The sequence below is a fragment of the Giraffa tippelskirchi genome, chromosome 12 (genome assembly GCF_054371585.1).
Source record: "Giraffa tippelskirchi isolate mGirTip1 chromosome 12, T2T-mGirTip1v1.2.pri, whole genome shotgun sequence".
NCBI lineage: Eukaryota > Metazoa > Chordata > Mammalia > Artiodactyla > Giraffidae > Giraffa > Giraffa tippelskirchi.
The window spans coordinates 138,183,275-138,211,140 of record NC_137286.1 but is presented as its reverse complement, the minus strand read 5'-3'; the positions used below and the strand labels follow the sequence as shown (position 1 = coordinate 138,211,140).

General features: G+C 43.0%; 1 protein-coding gene and 1 non-coding gene across 5 annotated transcripts; both read right to left on the bottom strand.

Moving 5' to 3' along the window:
- Positions 1–38: 38 nt before the first annotated feature.
- Positions 39–27,588, bottom strand: LOC145529139 (uncharacterized). 4 transcript variants are annotated; one of them, XM_081548880.1, is made up of 6 exons: positions 26,068–26,595; positions 22,644–23,010; positions 21,626–21,787; positions 15,527–15,724; positions 13,314–13,445; positions 39–360 (listed from the first exon to the last, which is right to left on the bottom strand). In XM_081548880.1, exons 3-5 carry the CDS (start codon positions 21,689–21,691, stop codon positions 13,356–13,358), a joined length of 354 nt encoding a protein of 117 aa, XP_081405006.1. In that variant the 5' UTR covers positions 21,692–21,787; positions 22,644–23,010; positions 26,068–26,595; the 3' UTR covers positions 39–360; positions 13,314–13,355. The 4 variants fall into 4 exon arrangements, with proteins under 4 accessions (XP_081405006.1, XP_081405005.1, XP_081405004.1 ...); XM_081548879.1 differs by lacking the exon at positions 39–360 and having other exon boundaries at positions 13,066–13,445; positions 26,068–26,290; XM_081548878.1 differs by lacking the exons at positions 39–360; positions 22,644–23,010; positions 26,068–26,595 and adding exons at positions 24,190–24,348; positions 25,197–25,500 and having other exon boundaries at positions 13,066–13,445.
- TRNAW-CCA (transfer RNA tryptophan (anticodon CCA)) lies at positions 10,435–10,507 on the bottom strand. The gene has a single exon. It is a non-coding gene; the product is annotated as a tRNA-Trp (tRNA).
- Positions 27,589–27,866: the final 278 nt, after the last annotated feature.

Here is a 27,866-nt window from a genome sequence, read left to right as displayed (position 1 = left end):
CTGAGCTGGGTCTTGGCTGTGGCACACAGGATCTTTAGTTTATTTTTATTTATTTGGCTGAGCTGGGTCTTGGCTGTGGCACACAGGATCTTCAGTTGCAGCACGTGAACTCTTAGTTGTGGCATGTGGAATCTAGTTCCATGACCAGGGTTTGAACTCGGGCCCTCTGCTTTAGGGGAGTGGAATTTCAGCCCCTACACCACTAGGGTCATCCCTAAAATCAGTCTAATTCAGTAAATATTTTTTGAGTGTCAAGAACTGTATTAAGAATGGTTTTCCACGTGCCAAATCTCTGTTACCTGAGAGACCCAGTAGCTGGACTTGCATTGTTTCTTGCTGAAGAAATTCACACTCGGTGATCTGAGTAGGAAAAGAAAGTAACAAATCACTTCAATAAGCCTAATAGCTTAAACAGCTAGATTACATAGGTGCTACTAAGGCGGATGAAAGAGGAGAGTGGAAAAGTTGGCTTAAAACTCAACATTCAGAAAACTAAGATCATGGCATCCGGTCCCATCACTTCATGGCAAATAGGTGGGGAAACAATGGAAACAGTGACAGACTTTATTTTGGGGGGCTCCAAAATCACTGCAGATGGTGACTGCCACCATGAAATTAAAAGATGCTTGCTCCTTAGAAGAAAAGCTATGACCAACCTAGACAGCATATTGAAAAGCAGAGACATCACTTTGCCAACAAAGGTCCGTCTAGTCAAAGCTATGGTTTTTCCAGTAGTCATGTATGGATGTGAGAGTTGGACTATAAAGAAAACTGAGCGCCAAAGAATTGATGCTTTTGAACTGTGGTGTTGGAGAAGACTCTTGAGAATCCCTTGGACTGCAAGGAGATCCAACCAGTCCATCCTAAAGGAAAGCAGTCCTGAACATTCATTGGAAGGACTGATGTTGAAGCTGAAACTCCAGTACTTTGGCCACCTGATGCAAAGAACTGATCCATTTGAAAAGACCCTGAAGCTGGGAAAGATTGAAGGTGAAAGGAAACAGGGATGACAGAGGATGAGATGGCATCACTGACTCGATGGACATGAGTTTGAGCAAGCTCCGGGAACTGGTGATGGACAGGGAAACATGACGTGCTGCCATCCATGGAGTTGCAAAGAGTTGGACACTACTGAGTGACTGAACTGAACTGACTGAGGCAGAATTAATGGGAAAACAGATAAGAGATTTAATAGAAATGCAATGAGAAGTTTTAATGAGATAAGAGAATATAAAAAGACTTCTGGAAATGTATTTTAAGTCTCACACAAAATTTCCAAATTTAAAGTTAAAAGATGACTTCAAAGAGAGAGCAGTTCCTGATGAAAATCAAATTGGTTATCTGAAAGAGCAAGTGGAGAAAGTAGTACACAGTGCAGAACAAAATCTCGAAGAAATGGATGAAAAGACAAAAGACATGGAAGACATAGATAACAGGAATTACAAACAAAGAGATAAAAAATATATGGGAGATAAGTATAGTTGAAAGAACAATAGATAAAATTTCCTTGTGCTGAACAAAATCTTGCTTTTTCAGATTGAAAGTGTTCCACCAATTCCAGGAAGTATTTCTGACAACGACATATAAACCAAATTCATCCAAATAAATCTTCTAAAATTAAAAAAAAAAGTTTAGTAAACTTTCCAGTGCAAAGAAAAAAGCTGTTATAGGAAGAGGAGAATTAGACCAGCATCAGACTTCTTATGTGCAACACTGGAAGTTAGAAAACAATAAAGATCATTTACAAGTCTCGAGAGAAATTGAGTCATAATGTCATTCAAATGTGAGGACAAAAGACAGCCATTATTATTATTATTTATTATTATTATTTTTTTAGTTGGGGGCTAATTACTTTACAATATTGTAGTAGTTTTTGCCATACATTGACATGAATCAGCCATGGGTTTACATGTGTTCCCCTTCCTGGACCCCCCTCCCACATCCCTCCCCATCCCATCCCTCTGGGTCATCCCATTGCCCCAGTCCTGAGCATTTGTCTCATGCATTGAACATGGAATGGTGTTCTGTTTCACATATGATAATATACATGTTTCAATGCTATTCTCCCAGAACGTCCCACCCTCACCTTCTCCCTCAGAGTCCATAAAATTGTTCTATGCATCTGTGTCTCTTATTCTGTCTCGCATATAGGGTTATCGTTACCATCTTTCAAATTCCATATATATGCATTAGTATACTGTATTGGTGTTTTTCTTTCTGGCTTACTTCACTCTGTATAATGGGCTCCAGTTTCATCCATCTCAATAGAACCGATTCAAATGTATTCTTTTTAATGGCTGAGTAATATTCCATTGTGTATATGTACCACAGCTTCCTTATCCATTCATCCGCTGATGGACATCTAGGTTGCTTCCATGTCGTGGCTATTGTAAACAGTGCTGCGATGAACATTGGGTTACACGCGTCTCTTTCAATTCTGGTTTCCTCGGTGTGTATGCCCAGCAGTGGGATTGCTGGGTCATATGGCAGTTCTATTCCCAGTTTTTTAAGGAATCTCCACACTGTTCTCCATAGTGGCTGTACTAGTTTGCATTCCCACCAGCAGTGTAAGAGGGTTCCCTTTTCTCCACACCCTCTCCAGCATTTATTGCTTGTAGACTTTTGGATAGCAGCCATTCTGACTGGTGTGAAATGGTACCTCATTGTGGTTTTGATTTGCATTTCTCTAATAATGAGTGACGTTGAGCATCTTTTCATGTGTTTGTTAGCCATCTGTATGTCTTCTTTGGAGAAATGTCTGTTTAGTTCTTTGGCCCATTTTTTGATTGGGTCATTTATTTTTCTGGAAATCAGCTGCAGGAGTTGCTTGTATATTTTTGAGATTAATTGTTTGTCTGTTGCTTCATTTGCTATTATAAAAGACAGCCATTATTAAACAGGCTGGGATCCACTCTTTTTGAAGGTACACTTTTTATATGACTGGAGGAATTATTCTAACTGAATGAAATTTAATGATAACCTAGATCTCAGGATAGGAGAAGATGAGTATAAGAAACAGCAGTGAGCAATGTACTTCTAAGATGTATAATTAAAAGATGATGACAAGGGCTGTGAACTATAATATGAGTTAAATAATAATCCCCTAAATAGAAGAGGCTGACTGCATGTATCTGTATGAAATAATAGCTGTCTCCCCAGGCAGTAAGCTCTAATGTTTATGAGTGATACTTAGGTTACGATTTCAGTTTTAAATGAGTCTCACCAGTTGGTACAAGGGTGATGGGAAACTCTTGGTTGGGGTTGGTGGTGTAGAGAACAGATTAATAAAAATCTTGATGTGGAGAACATTATTATTACTTAATTTTATTACTACATATCTATGACTTTGTAACTTTAAAAGTTAGGGAGTTAATGAGTAGCTGACAGAGAGAGAGTTCCTAATTAATTTGCAATGTTAAGGTGGAAATAAAAATAATAATAAAAAACTTTTCAATGCAGCAAATTTAGAACAGTATCAAGAGGAAGCAACAATGAAAACTGATTACAAACAGAAAGTAAAATGTAAAAATAAAGTGAATATCACAATGAAAGTAAAGGAATACTTTAACAAAAAACAAGCAGCTTCAGGATACTTACAAATTTTACCTCTGTGCTGTTTAAAATAAATTCAACTAAAGTAAAATAGTAGAGTGGAAACTAATGGGACATACAAAGATATTTTAGCAAAAGTGAAAGTTGTTCAATCATGTCTGACTCTTTGCAACCCCATGGACTATACAGTCCATGGAATTCTCCAGGCCAGAATACAGAGTGGGTAGCCTTTCCCTTCTCCAGGGGATTTTTCCCAAACCAGGGATCAAACCCAGGTCTCCTGCATTGCCGGTGGATTCTTTAGCAAGCTGAGCCACCAGGGAAGCCCAAGAATATGAGAGTGGGTAGCCTTTCCCTTCTCCAGCAGATCTTCCCAACCCAGGAATCAAACTGGGGTCTCCTGCATTGTGAGCGAATTCTGATTTTAGCAAAACAAAAAGCCAAAGAAAAGTAAAGGCAGCTTTATTAACATGTGCTCAGTTACTCAGTCGTGTCCAACTCTTTTGCGACCCCATGGACTGTAGCCCGCCAAGCTCCTCTGTCCATGGAATTTTCCAGGCAAGAATACTAGAGTGATTTGCCATTTCCTACTTCAGTAACAATATAATACCAGATTTTAAAAATCTGAGGGATAATATGGGAGAGTGATAAAAAGCATAATCTATAAGGAAGAGATAATAAATGTTTGTCTCCAAATAACATAGCAGTAAAACATAGAAGGTAAAACAAGAACTAGAAATGCGAAGTGACCTTATAAAATCCAGAATCATAGTAAAGACTGTAGCATACTTTTTTCAGAAAAAAAAGTGAACAGTAAGTAACAGTATGAATGTCTCAAATAATGCAGTCAACAAACCTGATCCAGACATGGGTCTGTAGATAATTCTGTGCCCTACTCTTCACTACAATACTCATTTGAAAAGACCCTGATGCTGGGAAAGATTGAGGGCAGCAGGAGGAGAAGGGGACGACAGAGGATGAGATGGTTGGATGGCATCACTGACTCAACAGACACGGGTTTGGGTAGGCTCTGGGAGTTGGTGATGGACAGGGAGGCCTGGCGTGCTGCGGTTCACGGGGTCGCAAAGAGTCGGACACGACTGAGTGACTGAACTGAACTGAACTGAACTCTTCACTACATCCCCCAGACAGCTGTGGAAATAAATCATTTATCTGACTACAAAGAAAACCTTAAGACATTCCAAAGAATTTTTTATCGCCCAAATTCTTTGACTATAAAACAATTTATTAGAAATTATTCATAAACAAGTAATGGTATTAACTATTTGTACATTCATGACCGAACTTTAAATTGGTCAAGCTGGGAAGAGCACTACCAAGCACGTGGAAAAAGTGAATGCAAATTTCCTCTAGAAAAATAAGCTGTTAATTAAAGCCTTGTGAAATTTGCACACATAGGTCTCACCACAGATGAGCTCAGAACAAAAATTCTCAAACATGCGAGAAGAGGTTCTGATTCTCGCAACACTCACTGGGTTGTTTTGGATCGACTGTCCCGCTGAGAACTCCAGCCCAGTACTGTTGGAGACACATCAGCCTTGGCCCCTTGCTTGGTCCTGATCTTTTCAAGTGCCTTGAGACACTTGTGAACTGAAACATTGAGGGCATATTACAGATACTTAAAATATCCATCAGAGAATATAAATAACAAGGGCTAGAAATATGAAACAAAAAATTAAAAGGAAAAAAAAGAGAGAAATATTCCATCCAAAAAGCAGGAGTTAAATCAGGCCATATGCTAAAGGCATACCCTTTTTAGAGAATGTTGTTTTTTTTCAGTTGCCCAGTTGTGTCCGACTCTTTGTGATCCCATGGACTGCAGCATGCCAGGCCTCCCTGTCTCTCACCATCTCCCGGAGTTTGCCCAAATTCATGTCCATTGCATCGGTGATGCCTTCCAGCCATCTCATCCTCTGTTGCCCTCTTCTCCTTCTGCCCTCAATCTTTCCCAGCATCAGGGACTTTTCCAATGAGTCAACTGTTGGCATTAGGTGACCAAAATACTGGAACTTCAGCATCAGTCCTTCCAACGAGTATTCAGGGTTGATTTCCCTTTAGATTGACTGGTGTGATCTCCTTGCTGTCCAGGGGACTATCAGGAGTCTTCTTCAGTTCTACAGTTCGAAGACATCGATTCTTTGGCATTCTGCCTTCTTTACAGTCCAGCTCTCACAACCATACATGACCACTAGGAAGACCATAACCTTGACTGTATGGACCTTTGTTGACAGAGTAATGTCTCTACTTTTCAACACACTGCTAGGTTTGTCATACCTTTCCTGCCAAGAAGCAATCGTCTTCTGATTTCATGGCTTATTTTACAGAATATTTTATGTCATACCTGGAGATCATTGGAGTTGCTCTTCTAATCTGTGTGAGAGAACAAGGAGCCTTCCTACTTTTTGATCAATTTGAGAGTGTGACTTGATGGAACCAACCCTGGCTTCAAGTTTGTTCCTCCCCCCCCCCTTGATTCGGCCTGATGGGGACTCCAATCCTGCTGCATGCTGTGTATTTACTCTGTCTTTCAGGTGTCTGCCGTGACGAGAAATCAGAGATGCAATGGGCTGCCCCCTCCGGGAGCTGTTATTCATATACTTTTTGGTGGATCAACCTTGACTTCTCAAATATTGGGTTCACCAAAAAGTTGATTGGGGTTTTTCCTAAGTGTAATGGAGAAACCAGAAAAAACTTTTTGGCCAAGTCAATATTTCCAGGCATTTGAGGACATCTGAGCTAAGTGATGTGCGAAGACTCACTTATCTCAATAGGGTTTATCAGGCTAGAGTCATATCTATAGAATGCTAATTGACCAGGTTTTTAAAGATTCTAGGCTTTCCTGATAACTCAGATGGTAAAGAATCTGCCTGCAATGCAGGAGGCCCGAGTTGGATCTCTGGGTTGCGAAGATCCCCTGGAGGAGGAAATGGCAACCTACTCCAGTATTCTTGCCTGGAGAATTCCATGGACAGAGGAGCCTGGTGAGCTGCAAACCTATGGGGTCACAAAGAGTCGGACACGACTGAGCAACTAATACAATAGAGGCACAGAGCTTACCTAAAAGGGTCCTGGATTCAGCTGATTGGTCATCATTATTAGCTCATATTTCCAGGTGTCATATTTTTTTTTCTTTTGTGGCTGCACTGCGTGGAATGTGGTATCTTAGTTCCCTGACTAGAGATTGAACCTGGGACCCCTGCAGTAGGAGTGTGGGGTCTTAACTGCTGGACTGCCAGGGAAGTCTCCCCAGGCATCAGTTAGTAAAATTATATTCTCCTTAGTGTATGTGTTACTGAAACTCTCCAGACCTACCTTTATACTGAAAATAGATTCTTAATAGCAGGGGCAGGGTTTTCACCATAACCGGGTTGACCTCAGTCCAGTGATCACAGGGAGAGAAAATATATACATTACATGATAAATGTGACAGTAACAAAAGTCGTCATAATCACGTCAGGGACTGAATGTCTCCACTCCCAAATTCGCATGCTGATGTCCTAACTCCCAGTGCACAGCTGAGTGGAGGTGGGGCCATAGGGAGGCGAGTGGAGTTAGTTTAGGTCACTAGGGTGGCCCCTCATGATGGAGTCAGGAACCTCAGAAGAGCACATGGACTGAGGGAAGGCCGTGTGAGGACATAGCAAGGAGGCAGGCATCTGCACCCCAAGGAGAGAGCTCTCACCAGGAATTGAATCAATTGGCACCTTGATCTCAGACTTCCCAGCCTCCAAAACTGTGAGAAAATAAATTTCCGTTCTTTACACCAGCTAGTCAGTGGTATTTTTTATGGTGGCCTGAGTTGACTAAGGGGTTTCCCTGTTGGCTCAGCAGTAAAAAAAAAAAAAAAAATCTCCCTGCAATGCAGGAGACACAGGAGACCAGGTTCGATCTCTGGGTCAGGAAGATCTCCTGGAGGAGTAAATGGAAACCCACCCTAGTATTCTTGCCTGGGAAATCCCATGGAGAGAGGAGCTTGGTGGGCTGCAGTTCATGGGGCTGCAAAAGAGTCGGACCCGATGAAGTGACTGACCACACACCCATGAGATGACCAAGACAATCCCTGATGTAAAGTGATGGCAATAAAGGGTAGATGCCCTGTGTATGTTGGGCTTATCACGCTGTTGTTGTTCAGAAGCCCAGTTGTGTCTGACTCTTTGTGATCCCATGGACTCAGCACGCCAGGCCTCCCTGTCCCTCACTATCGCCTGAAGTTTGCCCAAGTTCACGTCCATTGCATTGGTGATGCCATCCAGCCATCTCATGCTCTGATGCCCTCTTCTCCTTCTGCTCTCAATCTTTCCCAGCATCAGGGACTTTCCCAATAACCTTCAAAATACCCTCCTGAGTGTGGAAACTCAACATTAGAACAGTAAACACTGTGGCCCATAGAGGTGAAATGATTTGCCCAGAATTGATAGGAAAAAGCAACTTTAAATGCCTTTATTTACAGTACATTTCTTACAGTGTACCTTATTTGCTGCTGCTGCTGCTGCTAAGTTGCTTCAGTCGTGTCTGACTCTGTGCAACCCCATAGACGGCAGCCCACCAGACTCCCCTGTCCCTGGGATTCTCCAGGTAAGAACACTGGAGTGGGTTGCCATTTCCTTCTCCGTTATTTGACTTATGAATAAATATATATATTTTAATTTAAAAGCATCTATTAAAATATCTCAAAGACTAGACAGAGTGTTGAATAGTGGCTCAAGCAGAAGACAGAGGTTAAATAATTTGCCCCACTTTTCCCACTGGACCCAGAACCAGGGGGCTGCCAGAGTCCAAATTGAATTACTGATAATCAGATTGGAAGAGTCAAGATTGGCCCCCTAGAAGCCTTATAAGACAGGTCTTTTTTTTTTTTTATAAGATAAGTCTTAATTTGGGTATAGTTTCAGTTTTAAGGAGAACTGGGATTACTTCATTAACCAGATTGCATTTAATTAATCAGATTATATTTAATTAATCAGATTACAGTTTCCAAAAAGCTTTCCATGCACTGTCACATTTAATCTGTACAACAGTTGATATGATAATAATAATCTCTGTATTACAGAAGAGAAAAAGTGAGGCTCTAAGAAATTAAGTGACTTTCTCAGGCTCACTTAGCTGGTCTGTGACAGAATCCAAACATTGATCCAAAGACTTTGATGGGAAAATGCAGCTCATTGTACAGAGTTTAGGAACACCAGGAGGAAGAAATGGGCTCCCTCATAGGTACCATTGTTTGCTATGGTTGATCTCATTATTTCCTGACCCTTGACTCTGAGAGGGCAACTGATGGTAACTGAAAACCAAGATTCTCTGATTCATAAACATCATGTTGATATAGTCACCAAGTGCTTAATAAACCTGGATGGGGATGAGGACAGAAGCAAGAGGGCAGTCAGCTACATGCATAACACACAGTTGAGGATAGCTTAGAATGGGATCACTAAGTGCAAGACATATAGAGTATAAAGATCAGATAGAGGAACCAGTTATCTCCTCAGTCAACTGAATGAATATGCTTGACTTCTGGGGAACTGGGGCTTCCCTGGTAGCTCGGCTGGTAAAGAATGCAATGCGGGAGACCCCGGTTTGATTCTTGAGTGGGGAGGATCCCCTGAAGGGATAGGCTACCCACTCCAGTATTCTTGTGCTTCCCTGGTGGCTCAGACGGTAAAGAATCCGCTTGCAATGCGGAACATCTGGGTTTGCTCCCTGGATTGGGAAGATCCCCTGGAGGAGGGCATGGCAACCCACTCCAGTATTCTTGCCTGGAGAATCCCCATGGACAGAGGAGCCTGGCGGGCTACAGTCCATGGGGTCGCAAAGAGTCAGACACGACTGAGCGACTAAGAACAGCACAGAGTAAAACAAGTGGAGTAAGAAACTCAAATAGATTAGTCCAAGCTGAAACAGAAACATGAGATGGACTTAATGTGAAATATAAGATGAAGCTCAATTAGCTGAAAGGAACCAAGATTTCAGGTGAATGGTGTGTACTGAAAAAAAAAGAAAGTTGAAGCTTTAATTGAAGCCATGGTTGTTACTTAAAATACCATGAAACCGTTTGGATCAAATCAAACATTAATTGATTTCATCTGAAAATGCATGGCACCCGAAAGAGAAAGTTGGACCACAAGTAAACTCTGCACATCCAAACAATGGGGATTTGATTTAAGGAGAAACCCATGGAACCTAAATGAAAGTTGCAGAAACTAAAAGAGGCATGGATTTATAAAATAAGTCATGCATGGAAATAGAATAAAGAGATGATACTGAAATGCCACAAGACCCAGTGATGATAGTTAAGTGATATATGGAGGAGGCAGAAAGACTTGTTTTCATACTTTTCTGGTGTAGCTGATAAAATGTTTTAAAAGAGAAAAGAAAAACAAAAATTCAAAGCAGTTTCTGAGCAAGAGATGTTAGGACTTTTTGAATAATCAACACTTCACGGAGTTGTCAAAGAATAAAGGAAAAAATATTTGGTACTACATGACTGAGTACCAAAGTCCGTGATGTCGGGAAAGATTGAGGGCAGATGGAGAAGAGAGCGTCAAAGCATGAGAAGGCATCACCAATACAATGGATATGAACTTGGGCAAACTTCAGGAGATGGTGAGGGACAGGGAGGCCTGCTGTGCTGCAGTCCATGGGGTCACAAAGAGTTGGACACAACTGGGCGACTGAACAACAACTACATGCCAAGGATGTGACGCTTTCAAGGTGATCTTTCACTGTTAGAGAAATGTGTGTTAGTTGCTCAGTCGTGTCTGACTCTTTGCAACCCCATGGACTGGAGCCTGCCAGTCTCCTCTGTCTGTGGGATTTCCCAGGCAAGAATACTGGAGTGGATTGCCATTTCCTTCTCCAGGGGATCTTCCTGACCCAGGGATCGAACCCGGGTCTCCTGCATTGGAGGCAGATGCTTTACCGTCTGAGCCACCAGGGAAGCCCCTGTAAGAGAAAGGAAGCACAAAAAGTGAAGACCCGAGTCACTGCCTAAATTGGATCTATTTTGGCTGGTGTTAGTATGACGAAACTAGCATTCTTTCAGTTAATATTTATATGGTGTATCTTTTTTCCATCAGTTTGTGTTCAGTCTTAATGATTTAAGTATTTCAGTGCGCCTCTGTAAAAAAGCATACAATGATACATTATAAATCCAACTGCATCTTTTTTGCTTCATAACTAAATCATTGGATCTATTTACATTTGTTATAACTACCAGGTTTATAAATTAGACTTATTTTTTCCAGTTGTGTGTGTTTGTGTGTGTGTGTGCTTGTCCCTATTCTATGTTTCATTGCTTCCTTTTCTCAGTTTCTTATAGATTTTTTTTTTTTAATTTTCTCATTCTTTTTCCTCTTCTATTTTAGAAGTTACTCAGTGGTCCCCAACTTTTTGGCATGAGAGACCAGGTTTGTGGAAGACATTTTCTTCATGCACCAGGGTTGCAGGGGAGGGGATGATGGTTTTGCAATAATTCAAGTACATACCAGGGCTTCCCTGGTGGCTCAGACAGTTAAGAATCTGCCTGCAATGCAGGAAACCCTGGTTCAGTCCCTGGGTTGGGAAGATCCCCTGGAGAAGGGAATGGCTATCCACTTCAGTATTCTTGCCTGGAGAATCCCATGGACAGAGGAGCCTGGTGGGCTACAGTCCATGGGGTCGCAAAGAGTTGGACACGACTGAACCAACTTAGCACCCACATCCTGCTTTATACTGATCTTTCTGAATCTCTAGTTGAATGTTCTCAAACTTCTCAACTATTGTCTCTTCACATGTTATTTCTATATCTGATTCTTTTTCCCTCTGGCACTCACATCAGACCTGAGATAGTTTCTCCCAACCTACCATCCATGATTCTTAAAAACTCTTTTTTATTTCCCATCTCTTCATCTCTCTATGCCTTATTCCGTATAGTTTATTCAGCTCTATTTTCTAATTCGGTATTCTCTCTTTGGCCAGATTTTCCCTTCTGTCTCTGCGATGAAGGTAGTTCTTCGAGAAAAGAATTATATTTGGTTCTGCCAGGCAACAGGTACAACTGCCATTCTGGGATCACTTTTAACTACATTTTTGACGGTACTTTTTGGACAGCACAGGTTGTGTAAATTGGGATTGCAAACCACGCGCAGACGGGCATGTGGCTTTCCCCTTCTACTCAGTGGCAAAGTTCCAGACAGTGTTTGTTCTCACTCCCCCCCAGGGAGAAATGCAGAGATCAAGTTTGCTCCTAGGGTATGCTTTTAGAGGATAGCCTTTGGGGTCCAGGGTTTTTTTTTGGAGGGGGGGGTTCCATTAAGTCACACTTAGAGGGGTCCCTGTCCTTGCCTCTTCTTTTCCAAACTCTGTAAGACTTCGAACACCAAGGCTCAAGTTCATGGTAAATATGCTCAATGTAAAAGCTGTCTCTGCTTTTGTTTCTGGTTGCCTGTCTTTACTTAGTTTTTAACCTGAGAATTCTTGATGTTTTGCTAACCTGTGAATGTAGTTGAGATAACTTTTGTTTGTTTATTTTCATTTTATCCATTATTTTTAGTTGTTTTAAGTGGAAACTAGTCAAACTGGATGTCTGATCCATCTTGGTCAATGTCTACATATACAACACTCAGAGGAATTTTTTGAACTTAATACTTCATAAAAATACCAAAGTACCTTTTTTGAGAATGGTTGCAATGGGAATTCCTTTATATTTAACTAGGCATACATATACACAAGTCATGCTCAGTCATGATCAACTTTTTGCCACCCCATGGACTGTAGCCCAACAGGCTCCTCTGTCCATGGAATTCTTTAGGCCAGAATCTGGAGCAGGTAGCCTTTCCCTTCTCCAGGGGATCTTCCCAACCCAGGGATTGAACCCAGATAGAGATTCTTTACTATCTGAACCACCAGGGAAGCTCATACACACACACACACACACACACACATACACATGATATATCCATTGGGCTTACCTTGTGGCTCAGCTGTTAAAGAATTTGCCTGCAATGCAGGAAATCTGGGTTTGATCCCTGGGTTGGGAAGATCCCCTGGAGAAGGGAATGGCTACCCACTCCAGTATTCTGGCCTGGAGAATTCCATGGACTGTATAGTCCATGGGGTGGCAAAGAGTTGGACATGACTGAGCGACTTTCACCTTGTATATATAAACATGTATACCTTTGAATGTTTTATACAGTTGGATTTTCATATAAATGTTCAGTCCTTAACATAAGAACCTAAGAGGGATCTTTAGCCAGAGTGTTTTGGGAAAGATCTTCATGCTAGGGTAGCCTGGGTCCCTTCTCCTGCCTTGTTCAAGTTCCACCAAGTCTCTTCCATATTTCCCACGATGTCTTATTTCATGAGATTCTGCACTAGGATGAGACTTTCAAAACAAGGATATTATAAAGCTATCGTGGGGTCTTTACTTCTCTCCTATATGCTCCACAGAATGATGGTGCTTCTTTTTTTACATATTAATTAAGGGGTAAGTTTTCACTATTTCTTTTATCCTGCAAGTTTTCTTTTTTTTCTTTATATTTTGGAGACTTGGGGACAAGTGTCTTTTTAAGGTGACTGTGAAATCCTGCCTCCATGCTCTCTGCTAGTTGCACTGTATTTGGGATCAGCATCCTACATTGAGTTGAATTTCTTTTGGTTAAAAGAGCTACTTGCTTAGAAGCTGAGTCACATCATCTGTAGAACTCACACTGACCAGTGTGACTTTGTTAAAGTTGAGAAGAACTGCCTTCCACCACAGAGGTTACCTGGCACACGTAGGTTCTGCAGAGGTATTTTTTGGAAGGTTTTCACATCATCAGAGTCATCATTCCAAAGTTCCTCCATGTAGGCATTATGAGGTTTTTTTCCCATAGAAGAAATCCACTGGGATTGTGTTCCTAGGAAGAAATTATTGGCCAGTCAAAACGGTATTCAGTAAGTCCTTTAATATTAGTAGATTAGAGATATAAGGGTCTTGGACTTTCTTGGGAGCCCAGTGGTTGAGAATCCACTTGTCAATGCAGGGGACAGGTTCGATTCTCGGTCTGGGAAGATTCCACATGCCGCAGGGCCAGTAAGCCACTAAGCCCGTGGGCCACAACTGCTAAGCTCACGTGCTGCAATTACTGAAGCCCGTGCTCTAGAGCCTTTGATCCACAACTGCTGAGGCTGCATGCTGCAACTACTGAAGCCCCTGTGCCTAGAGCCTGTGCTCCACAACAAGAGAAGCCACTGCAATGAGAAGCTGCGCACTGCAACACAGTAGCCCCACTCACCGCAACTAGAGAAAGCCCATGTGCAGTAACAAAGACCCAGCACAGTCAAAAATAAATAAATACATGAACGAATAAAAGTTTTTATAAAAGCAATATAAGGGACAAATGTAAAGAGAAAAAAAATCATGCATGTGTACTTCTTTTCTCACCTTTCTATGTGTTTTTTTTTTTTTTTTTTTTAAAGCTGTTAACTGTTGGGCTTGTTTTCTCGAAAGGGAACTGACACAGACCAGAATAGACTTGTTTACAATAGATGATCCACAGGTCTTCTGCACATTCCACTCTGGGTTAATAGTGTTTCTTAGAAAGTGGAAGAACCACAGCTGTTGTCTTATTCAAAGTCTCAACCTCAAAAGCTAAGCTGATCAGAACTTGACCCACATGCAGGAGAATTTATAATTTTAATACCCCCATTAATAAGAGTTTGCTTTGAGTTGGTCTTTGGCTTGACAGGAGCATTTTTTACCTAAGTGCCAGGTGAATTAAGGTGGTATGACAGTAAGTTTACAGTCAATGACACTTTTCAAAATGGCATTTTAATAAGGCTGGGTATCCTTCCCTGTTTACAACAACAATGACTGAAATGAGAATATAGATACTTGAGAATTACAGTCACCACCTAAGGATTTCTAAATATGGCTGATCATTTAACATCCTAATTCATGGACAGACTTGAAAGCCTGCTAAGTGGGTTGCCTGAGGTGGTGAGCTGAGTCAGAAATAAAGTATAGGGTCTTATTACCGGATTCACTGTCTCGTTTGTTTAATAACCTCCTCCATTTAATATAAATACTTTGTCTCATAGAAAGATGGCACTGTCAGAGTAGGAGAAATAAACCAGTATCTTCTGGACCCCTTGCTTTCAAAGCAGAAGAGAGGAAACTGGTTTTGATTCTATCATACAATAGTTGAAGTTCTTTCTACCTGAAGATGTCAGCAACTTCAAGTAGCAACAATGTAACATGAGCTCTTTAACTAAAAACCCTCTGTGCAATGCATTATGCTACACAATTCATTTATTCAACAAATATTTACATAACACTTTATTTAAGTCAGGAACTAGAGACACAATGAATGAGGTAGACCAAATTCTTTACTCATGGAGCTTGTGTACTAGTCTGGTAACAAAAAGGAACAAATAAAGAGGTGACTAAATAAGGAGGGATAAGAGCTTGAGCAGGTGAAGTGTGAGGTATTACAAAGTATCTGGGAAGCCTTCCTGGAGGAAGGAGCATTTAGGCTGAGACCTAAAGGATGAGATAGAGATATCCAGATAAAGTGGGGGTGGGGATGGAGGGTGACCCTTTTAGAAATAAAACTATTAAGATCAAAGGCAGAGAGATAGCATATGATAGGTTTGCTGAATGACTAAATGAATGAATAACTGAATATTCAGTGATTAGACATTTTTGAATGGGGACACTCTGATGTTTCGGACACTCTGATATTTCTTTGGCATAGAGTCTGAAGTGTTTCTGTTGGATACTCCTGTCTGATACAGGTTAGACAGGAAGTGGAGTCTGAAGGTACTTCCTAGGCAGGCAGACAAGGCTTTGTGACCTCACCACCTTGGGTCTGTAATTTAAGGAGTTTGGATACACCAAGACCCCCTCTGAACAGTAGGTTAAGATAACCTCTGTCAAGTGGACCTGTAGGTGACCCTGATCTTACAAAGAACGCTAAACTGTGAGCCCCATACTTACCTGGAAGTTACTCACCAGGATGTGCTGTCTGAGTATTTCTGTTACTTCTCCCCTGGCCTCGAGCCAAGCTGGTTTAACTGTTCCAGGCGGCTTTCGGTCATGAGGAGAGCGTGAGGCTTTGGTGTCGATTAACCGGGAACAACAAAGGGGGAACTGTACTCCTGTGCGGCAGGACCCGTCGTGGAGGTAAAGGAGAACCTGCAGGAGAAGGACAATGTATAGAGGACGCAGGGGATGGCTGCACATCCAGGTTTCTTTCCCCATTTGGAAATTTTATCACCAACATCAAAACTGGAAAGTTAGAATTTGGTTTAATGAAGGGTATTGACGCCCTGACTGGTGAGACTTTGCGAGAACGGTTTCCACAGACAAATGAGACTGACAGTCACAAGCTGTGGTAGGAAAGCGGGAGGTGAGAAGCCAGCTTGCTTGTGTGCTCAGTTGCTCAGTCGCGTCCGACTCTTTGTGACCCCGTGGACGATAGCCTGCCAGGCTCCTCCGTCCATGGATTCTCCAGGCAAGAATACCATGGGGAAAGAGTACTTAAAATCCAGGCAGGGACTTCCCTGCGGCGCAGTGGATAAGAATCTGCCTGCCGATCCGAGGGGACACGGCTCCGTCTGGGAAGATTCCGCGTGCTATGGAACAGCTAAGCCCGTGTGCTGCAAGCACTAAGCCCAGGCCCTCGAGCCCACCTGCCACAGCTACTGAGCCCGTGTGCCCTAGGGCCTGTGCTCCTGGCTTCTCTTGAAGCCAACGCCCTGAGAAGCCCATCTTGCACAACAACTAAAGGGTAGCCCCTGCTCTCCACAACGAGAGAAAGTCCACGCAGCAAGGAAGACCCAATGTGGCCAAAAATAAATAAATAAAATTGTTTTAAAAAATCCTGGCAATTTGATTGTCAATATTATACAAAAATCTTGCAATAAGGAAGGGAAAAAAAAAATCCTCTTACAGCCCAAAGAGGATTCACTTTTGGTAAAGATATTTCACAGAGAAAGGCAATAAGTAGATTATCCTTGTCAGCCTGATTATTAAAAGAAACACGTAAGTCATTAAAAATGGTCACTAGATTCTTAACTGATCAGTCAGTTGAGGCATAGGCAATGAGTCCCCCGAGCAAGTCTTAATTTCATTAAAGTTAATCAGAAAACAGCTTAAACATTTGATCAGTAAAATCCTAATTTCTTTCCAAGAGGAGGCTATAAATTGCATCGTGCAGACCAAGTTCAGGGTAAATTTTTTTCTATCATAACTTTATAGAGTTGCTGTGAAGACTAAACAAGATATTACAGGGGCAAGGTCTTAGTCTAGTGCTTGGTCCATAGAAAGAGTCTGATGAATGTTCATTGTTCTGTTGTTACTGCTTTTAGGAGGACCTTCCCTCCACTTTATACCTCTGCCGGCTTTGAATGGGCTTTGATCGGTCTCATGAGGAGCCTTGATGAAGTCAGATGTTGATTCACCTGATTACACGTTGGTACATCCAGGAAGACATGCTAGAGACAAGGTCCTTTGTTAAGCAGAGTCTCCGTAACACAGTTGCTGACATTTGGGGATGTTTAGAGGTAAATCTAAGTCTCACTTTGAAGGGGTAGGGAATTTAATGGAATCAGGGAATAGGGATTTGATGGTTGAAGACTGGCAGGTGGAAACTGTAAGAGGAGGTGCTGGAAGAAACAAGAGGGGCAGGGAGGTGGCAGGGAGCTCAGATCAGAGGATTCATGCAAGAAACATCCTATTTTGGGGTACAGCTACTTAACTCATAGTCAGATGATGTCCAATATTGCAGTTATTTAAAAAATTTTAAGTTGATATATTGTACTTTCATTTTTATTCAGTTCAAGAAACTTTCTTTTTTTTTTTTTTTGGCACATGGCATCTCAGCTCCCCAGCCAGGGATCGAACCCGTGCACCCTGCAGTGGGGAGTTCAAAGTCTCAACTGCTGGGCCACCAGGGAAGTCTTCAATATTGCATTTAAAATCTTTGCCAGTCCTATGTTTTTCTTGGGCAACAATCCTTTTCTGTTGTTAAAAGACTTAACTTAGAAGCTCCCTCATTTATTCCTGATGCTCATTCCCCGGGGTGTGAAATGTGGCCTCCTGAGTTAGTTAACTTGTCTGTGTTTGGCCCTGGAGCAATCACCCTGTGGTATGACAAACACGTTCTACTAGAAGCACCAAGGAACAGGCTTGAAGACACGTCTCCATTTGGGCCTGGGTGCTCTGGGTTTCTGGGACATATGACCTTTGGTGATGGTCTTGAATGAACCCCAGTTTTCTGAGATCCAGTATGGGAGAATTATGTTTGTTTTTCAATAAAAGGATTCTTTTTAAACTAAAATCAAGGAATGAAGCATTGATCAAATAATATTGTGAATGCCCATAAGCCTTCCGTCATCCTCAATTTCATTTCCTAGTGGAAACTGATGAGTATCCTTTCAAATATTTTCTATGCCTCTCTAAACATATTTCTATTACACATAACTGATGTATACTTTCTTATTGTTGTTTAGTTGCTAAGTCGTGTCTGTCTCTTTGTGACCCCATGGACTATAGCCTGCCAGGCTCCCCTGTCCATGGGATTTCCCAGGCAAGAACACTGGAGTGGGTTGCCATTTCCTTCTCCTTTGGATCTTCCCGAGCCAGGGATTGAACCCATGTCTCCTGCATTGGCAGGCAGATTCTTTACCGCTAGCCACCAGGGAAACCCCATACTTTTGTATACAAAATACTTGCAAACTCTTTCACAATGGCTTTTTTTTTTTTTTTTTTGCTTTTTGCTTTATCTCAGTAACACAAATGTCGCCTGTTATCAGTGTGGAGTCTTGAAATTTATTTTCCTTCATTTTAGTGGTCAACACTGGCCCACACTGGTCAACAGGCATTTTGGGGCTTGTTTTCTTGATTGAATCTAAGAGTGAAAACCAAACTAACATTGGGAGACAACCAAACTGAAGACAATGGAAATAAAAGCATGAACTGTGTGTTTTCAGGTCCTTGGGAGAAGGCAAGGCTGGGGTGGGCCAGGGCTTGAAGGATGCGTTAGCATTCCTTAAAAAGCAAAGAATGGGAGAAAACGGAATCAGTGGGTGTGAAGGCTTGGAAGCACGCTGATGTGGCTCAGAATTTGGAAGTGAAAATTACGGAGGTTCTACGACTTGCATCATTCTGACTGGAACTCACAGGGTTCACTTTTGGGTAGTCATTAACATTTCCTAGGTGACCTAATGACACCTTCATGTAATGGAAGGTTTGCTTAAGGTTTAGCTTAACAGAGCTAAGTAGGTTTTTCTCTGTTCCTAAACTCTGTCTTCAGTATATATTATGGTGAATGGAGCACAGACAGAAAATGGACTCAGGGAAGATTTCATTGGAGGTATCTTTAATCTTTGCCAATAACTCTGGAACAAACCTTCTCTTAAGAAAAGCCCCAAAGGGAGATGTATAGGAAATTGTAAATTGAAGTAGGTTACAACACCCTTCTTTAGTTTCAAAACAAGTATTGGGCTTTCACTCACCTAACCACATTTCTCTGGAATTTTTTTGCCTTAGGCTGAAAGCCACGGGGAAATTCTTTACCCCACAGTCTCCTTAAGAACAGAGTCTTCTCTTTAAAACATGCCCTCACCCGTCTCACTGCTAAATAAATGACTTCCTGCTCTTTTGTATCCGTGGTTAATTTTTGCTTCTTTTAATGTTGTTTTGTTTGGGGTTATACCTTTTCTACAGTGTGATATTTAAGGGGACCCTATGATCAAGTAAATTTGAATTTCATGAAATTACTGATAGTTGACCATTTTTTAACCTACAAAAATGACAGTTTCATATTGTCCAATTTAAATCTGGGACTATGTTGTTTCTTGTTATATTAAAATTGGGGTTCATCGGTATTTTGTTTCTTACTAATTTTCTCACTTTTAACTTCACGGTTAGTCAAAATGAAATCTTTATAAGCTTCAAAACACCTCCCAGTTCAGTGCCTTGTCTCCATTTGACTGTTATCGTCCAAGTTCAGGTCTCCTTATCTTTTACCTTGACTATGTGAAGTGCGTTTCTCCTTGGCTTCCAGTCTCCTGACACATTAGCCAATTTTTCTCAGTGTTATCTTCTAAGGCACAGTCCTTGCAGACCTGTCAGATTAAGACCAGGCATGGGAGGCTCCCACAAGCTAACTCAGCCTCCTCTTCCTCCTCCTACTCCTGTTCCTCTGCCCACAGCTTACATCGTGAATTCCCTCTACGTTCATTTTGGTTACTTCCCTTCTGCCACCAAGCTTGCTTTGCCTGGTATCATAGCTGCCTCTTTAGGAATCCTTTCCTCCCCAGACCACAAGCACTTTGAAGGCAGAGAGAGTCCTCCTGAGACACCGCTGCAGCATCCAGTGTGATGGTCACCACGTGTGGCTATTCAGGCTTTGGATGGACAAGCCGGGGATGGCCGTTCTTAGAGACTGTGCCTTGGCTTATGGGGTTTTAGTTCCCCAACCAGGGATCAAACCCAGGATCCTAGCAGTGATAGTGCTGAGTCCTAACCACTGGACCACCAGAGAATTCCCCCTGTGACTTTCCTAATAGTATTCCTTCTGTCAGGAATGATCCTTCCACTCCAGATCACATATAGCAAAGCCCTACTGATCTCTCACACCTCACCCACTTTAATCCCTTTAAACCTCAGCAAAATTATCACCTCTTTATTAACCCTTCCTTGACTCCTCAAGGAGAATCACCATTCCCAATTTTGGACCTGTAAGATTATCTTATATGATTATATCCTAAGTCCCTTAGAAAAATGTATTTGCTCACATGTCCATATTTGTTCCCCCAAGCTCCAAGCCCTTATGGACAAGGCCCCTGGCTTCCCCAGGGGGTCACGTAGTTGACACAGCCATGGTTAGCACAGTGACTTATGGAGAGCAGATTCTCATACATACTCACAGAATTCAGCTGAATCTCAGTTATTTAGATCTGACCATGAAAACTGCTTTGGAAGCCCTAAAACCTCACATCTTCTAACTTGGAGAGTTCACTTGGACCTTAATTGAAAACAGGCAATCCCAGGAAAGGGAAAATGACTGCAGCCTCTCCACTTGGTCCAGCGGGCTCCCAGATCCCAGTCAAGTCTGCTGACAATCTCTCTGAGATGGGAGATGCCTCCCGCCCCTGCCCCAGCCTCAGGCGCCTCAAAACACAGGGCTTCTCCGACTCCATCCTCCATCCTCTGCAAACATTTCACTCCGTCTTCTGCCTCACAGGACTGCCCCTCATGACCATGCGAAGCTAAGAGCTGTAAAACAGCCCATCCCCACCCCCTGAGCGTTCTAACTGGAAACTTTTCTCTTCGGCCACCAGCCACTTCTAGTTTATCTTCGAGTCTCTATTTCCTTTGCCTGTGGTACTTCCTGTGTAACCAGGATACAAAACCTGGCAAACTGTTACTGACCCGGAGAGTCTGGTGGGTCTTGGGTCCCGTAGCCCGCCCCATGGGAACCCTTGGAACTGTTGTCAAGAGAAAGCCATGAGTTTGACTTGTGGTTGCCAGAGGGAAGGATAGGGGGAAGGGATAGTTAGAGAGTTTGGGGTGGACATGTACACACTGGGCTTCCCTTGTGGCTCAGCTGGTAAAGAATCCGCCTGCAATGCGGGAGACCTGGGTTTGATCCCTGGGTTGGGAAGATTCCCCTGGAGAAGGGAAAGGCTACCCACTCCAGTATTCTGGCCTGGAGAATTCCACAGACTGTATAGTCCATGGAGTGGCAAAGAATCGGACACGACTGAGCGACTTTCACTTCAATTCATGTGCACACTGCTATACTTAAAATGGATAACTAACAAGGTCCACCTGGGTAGCACAGGGAACTCTGCTCAGTGTTGTGTGGCAGCCTGGATGGGATGGGAGTTTGGGGGGAGAGTGGATTACATATATGTGTATGGCTGAGTCCTTTCACTGCTCACACGAAACTATCACAACATTGTTAGTTGGCTGTACTCCAATATAAAATAATTTTTTTTTTTTTTAAAAAAGAGAAAGCCATGAGTTTGAGCCTAGGAGAGGTGAAAAAATAACAGGGTCCAATTGGCTTTTGGAGATGTTTCTTACATGTGAAGAGGAGTCCTGAACAAGGCAGCGGCTATTTACTGAGCAAACATGAAAACTGGCAGCCATGGATCAAAGCATGCCTTGCAAAGGAAAATGCCTTGTGCTGCTGCTGTGAGGTGTCACATTGGCAGAGAGGTCCATCATGAGCTGCCCAAGGATTTGCTAAAGAGGGAAAGACAGGAAAGAAAAAAAAAAAAGAGAAAGAAAAACAATCGATTTAGGAATGCACACTAACTGTAAAGTTTCCTGTGGGAAAAATAAGCAAGTATTTCAAACATCAGAAAGAAAATGCCATGGGGAATTTCCACCCTTCTTAAATACAGTGTGTCTTGGCACGAGTACAAGAAGAGGACTGGAGTTGTTGTTACTGCTCCCAGGCAGGGCAGACGTAGCCCAAACGGTCATCTCAGGCACCGGGTCACATCCCGACTGTTGAACGGGTGGACTGAAGGGGTGATTTTGTCAATCTACATCTTGTAAAAATCTTAAGAACAATTTTAGGTAACTTATATTCCAATTTGGAGTGAGGAGGTGGAGCAATAAGGCCCAGAGAGAATCTAGGGATAAAAAGATCCTTTTTTTTTTCCTGCCTAGAGTGTGGGAAAGGGCAGAAGTCCTCAGGAGAACAGCGGGACCCACGATGTTCCTTGGGAGCACTCCGGAGGCTGTGTTGTGTGGAGGCTACAGGAAATCCTGACCTTACTGGTGTTAACTTCTGGAACGCGTCCCAGGCCTGGGAAACCCATGGTCCTGCTCCCAGACTATGGGGACCTGCCAGCTCCTAGGCTGCCAGAGGAGGTGGAGAAGGGGCCCATCCATTTCCAGAGAGGGGGCTCAGGAACCAAACCTTCAACCAGCGCCCTAAAGACTGTGGGAACCAGTTCTCTGTCCTGCTGCAAAGTCCCCCCAGGAACATCATGGAGCTTTCTACGGCCCTCGCCAAGCCCACCTCCACCCTCGTTCAGCACATCACTTGGGGCTCTTGGATGGGAGAGTAGGTCATTGAGCATCTTCCTACCCTCTGATAGAAGGCAGATCAGATTCTGTTTCAGCTGATGCCCAGGGCTCCTCTCATTGCTCAAAGTAGGTGAGACGGTGGTTAGGTGTTTCCCATAAGTCCCTGTCTCTGCACCATGCTCCTAGGAGTGGTTTGGTGAGTGAATCGATCTAATTGGCCGAATCAATTAAATTTTTGAGAAGATCATTTCTTGCACTTGGAGTATGCTTCAAACTCGTGCCCTGTCCCCAGGCCCTGGGTTCTTGTGGAGGTCGGCACCACTGGGTGGACCTTGGCAAGCACACGGGAGTATTTTCATACGTGGCCTCCTCAGCACTCTGATCAGAATTTCTGAAGCCCTGGGTCCTTCCGTCTGTTTGGAAGATGCCTAAGGAATGAAAGGAGTGTGAAAGATAGCTGCCTGGCTCACAAGGGTTTCTGGACCCAGTGAGAAGATGTCAACATCAGTGTGCGTACACGCGTGCTCCATTGATTCACTCGTGTCTGACTCTTTGTGAGTCTATGGACTGTAGCCCACCAGGCTCCTCTGTCCCTGGGATTTCCCAGGCAAGAATACTGGAGTGGGTTGCTGTGCCCTCCTCCAGGGAATCTTCCCCACCCAGGGATCAAACCCAAGTCTCTTTTGTCTTCTGCATTGGCAGGCGGGTTCTTTAGCACTAGCGCCACCTGGGAAACACCTGCATCAGTGTGGCCAGTCTCCAACAGCCAGTATCAGTCATCTTTTGCATTCTGCTTCCCGATTTTCTGGTTAAACCAAGGTGTTGCTTTCACTTTGCCCAGTCTGTTTTATCAAAGGTGCACATCACAAAGTTCAAGGTCAGGATAAATTGCCACTGTAACAGGGCTAACAATTTCAAACCCAAGCAAAGCTGAGTTTTCAGTAAATGACTTTTTCCCCTTTCACCCTGAAATGAGGATCCAATAGCCAACTAGTGCAATGATGTTTCTTCTTGTAGCATTGATGTTACGAAAGGAAAGAGCTGGGACTTCCCTGGTAGTCCAGTAGTTAAGAATCTGCCTTGCAATGCAGGGGACATGGGTTCAATCCCTGGCTGGGGAACTAAGATGCTGCATGCCACAGAGCAACTAAGCCCACGGCCACGACTAGAGAGGCCATGTGCTGCAACAAAAGATCCTTCGTGACACAACATAGATACCTTGTGCCTGCCAAGACCCGAGGCAGCCAAATGAAAAAAGAAAGAGCTCATTTACGCACCACTACAGGCATCGGGTGGACCGAATTTCAGATTATCAATAGAGATTTCAAACACACCCAAAGTAGTCGATGTGACATTTCTCCCACCCACAGCCCAGCACTCTCTACCACCTCTCCTTGCTTTACTCTTCTCCCTAAAACTTATCACTGTTTGACATCCTATATGTTTTATTGTTGCAAACAAACATTTTTGCCTCTCTCCATCTCTCTTTCACACATGAGTGAATGAATGCCTCAGAAGACAGTGTTTCCTCGGAAATGAAGCTTTGACCTTCTTTACCAACCTATATACTTGGAAGCTAGAACAACTGACTTGCAGTGACGTCTCACCTTTTTTATAGCAAGATCCTAGAAGGACCCGGCAAATAGCCCAGGGGCACAGTCCAGCCTGAAGGTTCGAAGCTTTGAGAGACCTCTGGTCAGCTCTGGAGTCAATCTTCATATACCGAATCAACATTCCAGATGCAGAACTCACCCAGAGAACAGAGACTGGATGAGAAATGAATTCACTCTACACAATTGCCAACAGCTCGTTTTCAACTCTTCCTCCAACAGTTCCAATTAGACTTTTTACATAAAGTAAGGGAGATAAAGACTTGGCTGTGTGTGATGTGAGCTTTAGAAAGCACCAGGGATGTGACTTCAGCCACATGGCTTAAGCTTTGTGGGTCTCTGTTTCCCCATCTCTAACATAGGGACTGCTGGGAGAACTGCCTTGGCTAATATTTGTAGTATGTTTAGAACAGTGCCCGGTATATATAAAGTATGATGCGTGTGTGTGTGTGCATGTGTGTGTGTGTGTGTGCGTGCGTGCACGTGTGCACTCAGTCACATCTGACTCTTTGCAATTCCATGGACTATAGTCCACCAGGCTTCTCTGTCCATGGGATTTCCTAGGCAGGAACACTGGAGGGGTTGTCATTTCATTCTCCAAAGGATCTTCCCGACCCAGGGATCGAACACCCATCTCCTGCATTGCAGGTGGATTCTTTACTGCTGAACCATGGCGGAAGCCCTCATGAAGTATGACAGGCATTAGCTATTATGGTTATTGGAGGAGGCACTCTCCTCACTATCTTTCTTATTGGAATCTGCTTGGTTATGCTTGTGAGACCCCTTGCCCCAGATGCACTTTAAAAAGAAAAAAAAAAAGGACCATTACAAGGCACAATGACCTTGTATGCTTTGCAGAGATTTTTTTATATCGGGCCATAATATCTTAGTTTAATTCAACTCTCAGTCAGTGAGAGTAGAATATGCCCTCTTCACTGTGTGTCTCGCATCACACTAGCTATGAGAGGCCAGCAGCACTGAATAAGAAAAAACCCAGTCCTCACCTTCATGAAAGTGCTCCAGAAATCTATAGCTCAGGCTGGGAGTCAGATGTCCTCACAACTACATTTAATTTAAAATCAAGCCACTTGAGAAAATTCAGCTGTAAGCTTGGCCTTCTCTCAGCTCCCTGAGCACCAGGCAGCAAGCTGCAATCAAGCTGAGAGTTACTCAGACTTTTCCATCAAGACCTTTAAGTTCTTGCTGTAGATTCCCTTGACACGAGAGTAAATAGAATATCACAGGTCCTCAGCGCCTCCACGCCGGAAGAGCCTTCTGGCCGCACAAATGGATTTTCAATATAAAGTGCTTGAAATCAGGAGAAAAGGGCTTCTGACTACTTTTTCTACACTGAACATATACTGTTTTTGTAACGAGAACTAAAGATGTTTTAATTTTTAAAGAGTTTACAGTTGCAGTAGAGAGTACCCTGGTGAAGCACATCATAAATTAGATACAAGTTAACACTGATATACGTTTGAATGATCTAAAACAAGTAAGGACATTCTCAAGTGTTAATACTTCTCTTTCAACTTTCAAGTTGAGAATTGGGAACGCCAGGATGAAGGGGTAGACTGTAGAAAGCCGTGTAGACAGGTGCACAGAAGAAGTAAGATTATCTCCAAGAAAGTTAAAGGATGTCAGCAAAAACACTTCAGCTTATAAATCGAGTCATAAGACCTGCAGAAAATATGGCTAAAATTGCATGACAACATTTCTCACTTGCTTGGTTTGGGAACACCTTGTAGAAAGTTGAAGTCAACACTTATAATCTGACTAAACTTGATCCATTTCCCTTCCGTCCTTGTTTACTAGCAGAAGTGAAATTTCCTGCTATTCACCAAAGGGACTGATCGTGAGTCATGCTTGGCTTACCTGGAACTCTGAGACTACTCTTTTCCCTCCTGTCCAAGGTCTAGAGACCAGAGACGATATTCTTCTCAATCTTTATATCCAAAGAGCCTAACGTGTATGTGTGTGCTCAGTCGCTTAGCATGTCCTACTCTTTGCTACCTTATGGACTGTAGCTTACCAGGCTCCTCTGTCCAGGGGATTTCGCAGGCAAGAATACTGGAGTGGGTTGCCATTTCCTACTCCAGGGGATCTTCCCAACCCAGGGATTGAACTCATGTCTCTTGCGTCTCCCTCATTGACAGGCAGATTCTTTACCACTCTGCCACCTGGGAAGTGCCATATCTTTACATATGTGCTCGGTTGCTCAGTCATGTTTGACTCTTTGTGACCCTATGGACTGTAGCCCGGCAGGCTCCTCTGTCCATGGGGTTTTTCAAGTAAGAATACTGGTGTGTGTTGCCATTTCCTCCTCCAGGGGATCTTCCATAGTCAATGCCAAATAAGCATTTGAAAGATAAATAGGTGGATAGATGGATAAATGGATGGATGGAAGTAGAGGATGAGATGGTTAGATAGCATTACCAATTCAATGGACATGAATTTGAGCAACTCCAGGAGACAGTGGAGGATAGAGGAGCCTGGAGTGCTTTAGTCCATGAGCTCAAAAAGAGTAGGACATGACTTAGCAACTGAACAATAACAACAACAGAAAGAGTTAAAGTTATTTACAGAATGCTTCCACTATTATCTGAAATAGAGACTATAGGAAAAGAAAGAAGTATGCTGTACCATTTTTGGCTCTTTGAAACATCTATGTGTTTCACAGATAATTCTTGTAATACTTGCCCAGCATGTTGCAAAAATTCGGCTGGAAGTAAATCTTTTAATGTTTGGAGCTGAATTCTAAGAGAGATTGGCTTCTGAGAAATTATTCAGCTAGGGCAGTAGAAAACAGGGAGTCGATTAGTAACATCTACCACTTTTTACTGAACTGAACTGGGATCTACTTACTCGTGCTCAGCAAAGCCGACCTACTGACAACCGGTTATGATGAAGGAAGCCTGCAATTTGTTGCAGGGTGCCAAGCAAGAAAAAGTGTGGGCTTTCCTGGTAGCTCAGGTGGTAAAGAATCCACCTGCAATGCAGAAGATCCTGGTTCGATTCCTGGGTCAACAAGATCTGCTGGAGAAGAGATAGGCTACCTGTTCCAGTATTCTTGGGCTTCCCTGGAGGCTCAGCTGGTAAAGAATCTGCCCGCAATGCGGGAGACCTGGGTTCAGTCCCTGGGTTGCAAAGATCCCCTGGAGAAAGGAATGGCTACCCACTCCAGTATTCTGGCCTGGAGAATTCCATGGCCTGTATAGTCTATGGGGCTGCAAAGAGTCGGACGAGAGAGCGACTTTCACACACAAGCAAGAAGAAGGGCAACTCGTGCTCAACAGACTCGAACTTCCTGCTGGCTTTCAGGGAAGAGCTTTTAAAGGCAAGATCAGAGGGGTGTGTTGCAGGGCACGTGATCAGCTCGTGCACAGTCCTCTGACTGATTGATGGTGAGGTGACAGAATAATATCCTGGAATGTTCCGGAATCTCAATCACCCACATTCTGGTTCCAACCTCTCTGGGGTCTACATGCTGATGATCTGCATGGAGTTCACTTCTCCCACCTGGTGTGGGCTTTAGTATTTACAAAAATAACTCAAGGAGATGGCTTAGGATATTATCTAGAGTCCTTGAGGAGGAATTAAATGTCCTTGACCTTGTTTGACCACTAAACTATTATCTTGTCTTGCTTGACTGCTTTTCTTTGTTTCTACATTTT